At 51.3% G+C, this 2716-nt stretch overlaps 1 protein-coding gene across 2 annotated transcripts in view; it reads right to left on the reverse strand.

Annotated features, from left to right (window-relative positions):
* MIGA2 (mitoguardin 2) overlaps positions 1-2716 on the reverse strand; it is a 32117-nt gene that overhangs the window by 25008 nt on the left and 4393 nt on the right. For both annotated transcript variants that reach the window (XM_017499133.2, XM_037728059.1), the window contains exon 3: positions 1680-1890. In XM_017499133.2, coding sequence (XP_017354622.1) covers positions 1680-1890 — 211 coding nt within the window. The remainder of the gene's footprint in view (positions 1-1679; positions 1891-2716) is intronic.

A 2716-nucleotide genomic window follows, 5' to 3' on the forward strand; every position in this document is an offset into this window, starting at 1 on the left:
TTTTTTTTTTTTTTTTTTTTCTTTTTTTCTGAGTAAATATCTCAGGAACTTTTGCTTCTTAAAACAAGTTTCGGCCGGGCATAGTAGCTCACGCATATAATCCCAGCACTTTGGGAGGCCAAAGCGGGCAGATCTCTTGAGGCCAGGAGTTCGAGACCAGCCTGGCCAACATGGTGAAACCCCATCTCTACTAGAAATTAGCCAGCCATGGTGGCTCATGCCTGTAATCCCAACTACTCAGGAGGCTGAGACAGGAGACTTGATTGAACCCAGGAGATGGAGGTTGAAATGAGCCAAGATCATCCCATTGCACTCCAGCTTGGGCAACAGAATGAGACTCCAACTCAAAAAAAAAAAAAACAGTTTCTCCCAAGATGAGGACCCATGAGAACTCCTTGCCTTGGAAAGAGATCAAGACAACATTCCAATGTAGCAAACACCAGGTCTCTATATTACAAGATGAAGAGGAGCCGTAAGAGTTTTTTACAACCACACCAGGAGCCACAAAACCGATCAGTGGCTACCAGGGCTGGGGTAGGAGAGGGGCTGACTAAGGACTCGGGGCATTTAGGCATTTAGAAAGTAACAGAACAGTTCTTTTTTTTTTTTTTTTTTTTAGTTTTTTTTTTTTAAGACTAGTTAAGTGTAGCAGTGAGAAGCAGGGAAAAGAGCAGAAGAAGGACGGCCGGGCACGGTGGCTCACGCCTGTAATCCCAGCACCTTGGGAGGCGGAGGCAGGCGGATCACCTGAGCTCAAGAGTTCGAGACCATCTTGGCCAACATGGCGAAACCCCATCTCTACTAAAAATACAAAAATTAGCCAGGCATGGTGGCACATGCCTGTAGTCCCAGTTACTTGAGAGCCTGAGGCAGGAGAATCACTTGAACCTGGGAGGCAGAGGGTGCAGTGAACCAAGATCTTGCCATTGCCCTCCAGCCTGGGCAGCAGAGTGAGACTCCGTGTCAAAAAAAAAAGAGAGTCGAAGGAGGAGTGTGGTCTGTGACTGGGCAATCGACTGAGTGAACTCACTACCTTCCAACCAACTGAATGATTCCTAACCATGGTGGTGATCGGATGATTCCATGTGTGAGAAAGATCACATAACAGTATGCTAAAAAGCCTGAATCTTAGTGCATGCAAATTAAACCTCAATTTTTTTTTCTGTATTTTTAGTAGAGACAGGGTTTCACTATGTTGGCCAGACTGGTCTTGAACTCTTGGCCTCAAGTGATTCACTCGCCTCGGCCTCCCAAAGAGCTGGGATTACAGGGGTGGGCCACCGTGCCCAACCCTTAAACCTCAATTTTTAAGAGAGAAGGGGACGGGAGGAGTCCCACATGGTTCAAGAACCACATGGCTCTTCCTGCTCCTCAGCCTGTGGAACATCTCTCTCTGGACCCAGGAGCCACACCCCCGACCCCCTCTGGACCCGGGTGCTTCCAAAGGGTCCCCAGCCAATGAGAACAACCAAAACCACCACCACCGACAGAGCATATGCATCCAACGACGTCACCCTCCAGTACAGTGACTGGAGGAAGGGACGCTACTGTCGTCCTGCTCATGGACGAGGGGACCTTGGCTCTGAGACAGGAAGTCCTTAGCTCAAGATCCCAGGGTAGAGAGTGGCCCACCTGGGCTATGACCCCAGGTCAGGCCATGCCCACTACCTCACACCTACCTTTCTTCACAGAAGGGACCTTCCTGGCCATGAGGATGGGGAGGGGCACCATGCCCAGTTGCTCTCCTCCCATCTCGGGGCCAATCTGCTTCTTCCTCCTCCGTCGCCTCTTCAGCTGGTGGGCAGCCAGGGCCAGGGCCACAGTCCCTAGGGCTGTGGCAAAGAGTACTTTCCGCAAGCCTGGCGTCAAACGTAGCTGAGAGAATGCAGACTGCAGGGAAGAGGGGGTGCACCCGGTTACACCTCCCTGGGCAAGGTCCAAGGGAGCGGGCCTGCCCCAGGGCACCTCAGGGACAGGACACACACCGCCCTCCGTACACATCTGCTGCCCAGAAGAGTGACTGAGAGGCAGCTGCCCTAGACAGGGAAACTGACCAGCCTCCCGGTAACACAGTCCACAAAGACATAAAGATGGCAAGGTGCCCATGCCGAGGAGGTGACATCTGGGCTCCAGCACCTGAGGTCATGATCACACTAGCTGCAGTGAGTGAGCTAGGACCTAGCCTGGGGCACCCATCTGAGTCCCCATCATTTCCAGACAAGAACCTGAGGCTTGTCCAGGTGAAGATATGTGCTCAAGGTAACAGAGACAGACATGAAACCCAGATCTGCTGGCCTGTTTCTTAGCAATCCCTCAAAGATGACACTTACTCACCCGCCACCCCATCTGAATACTTCCTTCTGCTGCACCCTCACCCTCTGCCGTCAGGGGGACTGCCCCTCAGGTGGGACTGTACCCCACAGGACAGAGCTTTAAGAAGGGTCAAGAGCCCAGTCAGCCACAAATATGGGAGTTGTCAGGGAGGGCATTATTGACCCCTTTTTTAGACTGAATAACTGAGGTCAAGAGTTCATAGAGGGCCAGGTGCAGAGGCTCATGCCTATAATCCCACACTTTGGGAGGCCAAGGTGGGTGGATGGCTTGAGCCCAGGAGTTTAAGACCAGCCTGGGCAACACACCAAGACCCCATTTCTATTAAAAACAAAAACAAAACTTTTTTTTTAAAAAAATTTTTTTGTAGAGATGGGGTCTCACT

This window comes from Cebus imitator, unplaced genomic scaffold (genome assembly GCF_001604975.1).
Source record: "Cebus imitator isolate Cc_AM_T3 unplaced genomic scaffold, Cebus_imitator-1.0 Scaffold254, whole genome shotgun sequence".
Taxonomy (NCBI): domain Eukaryota; kingdom Metazoa; phylum Chordata; class Mammalia; order Primates; family Cebidae; genus Cebus; species Cebus imitator.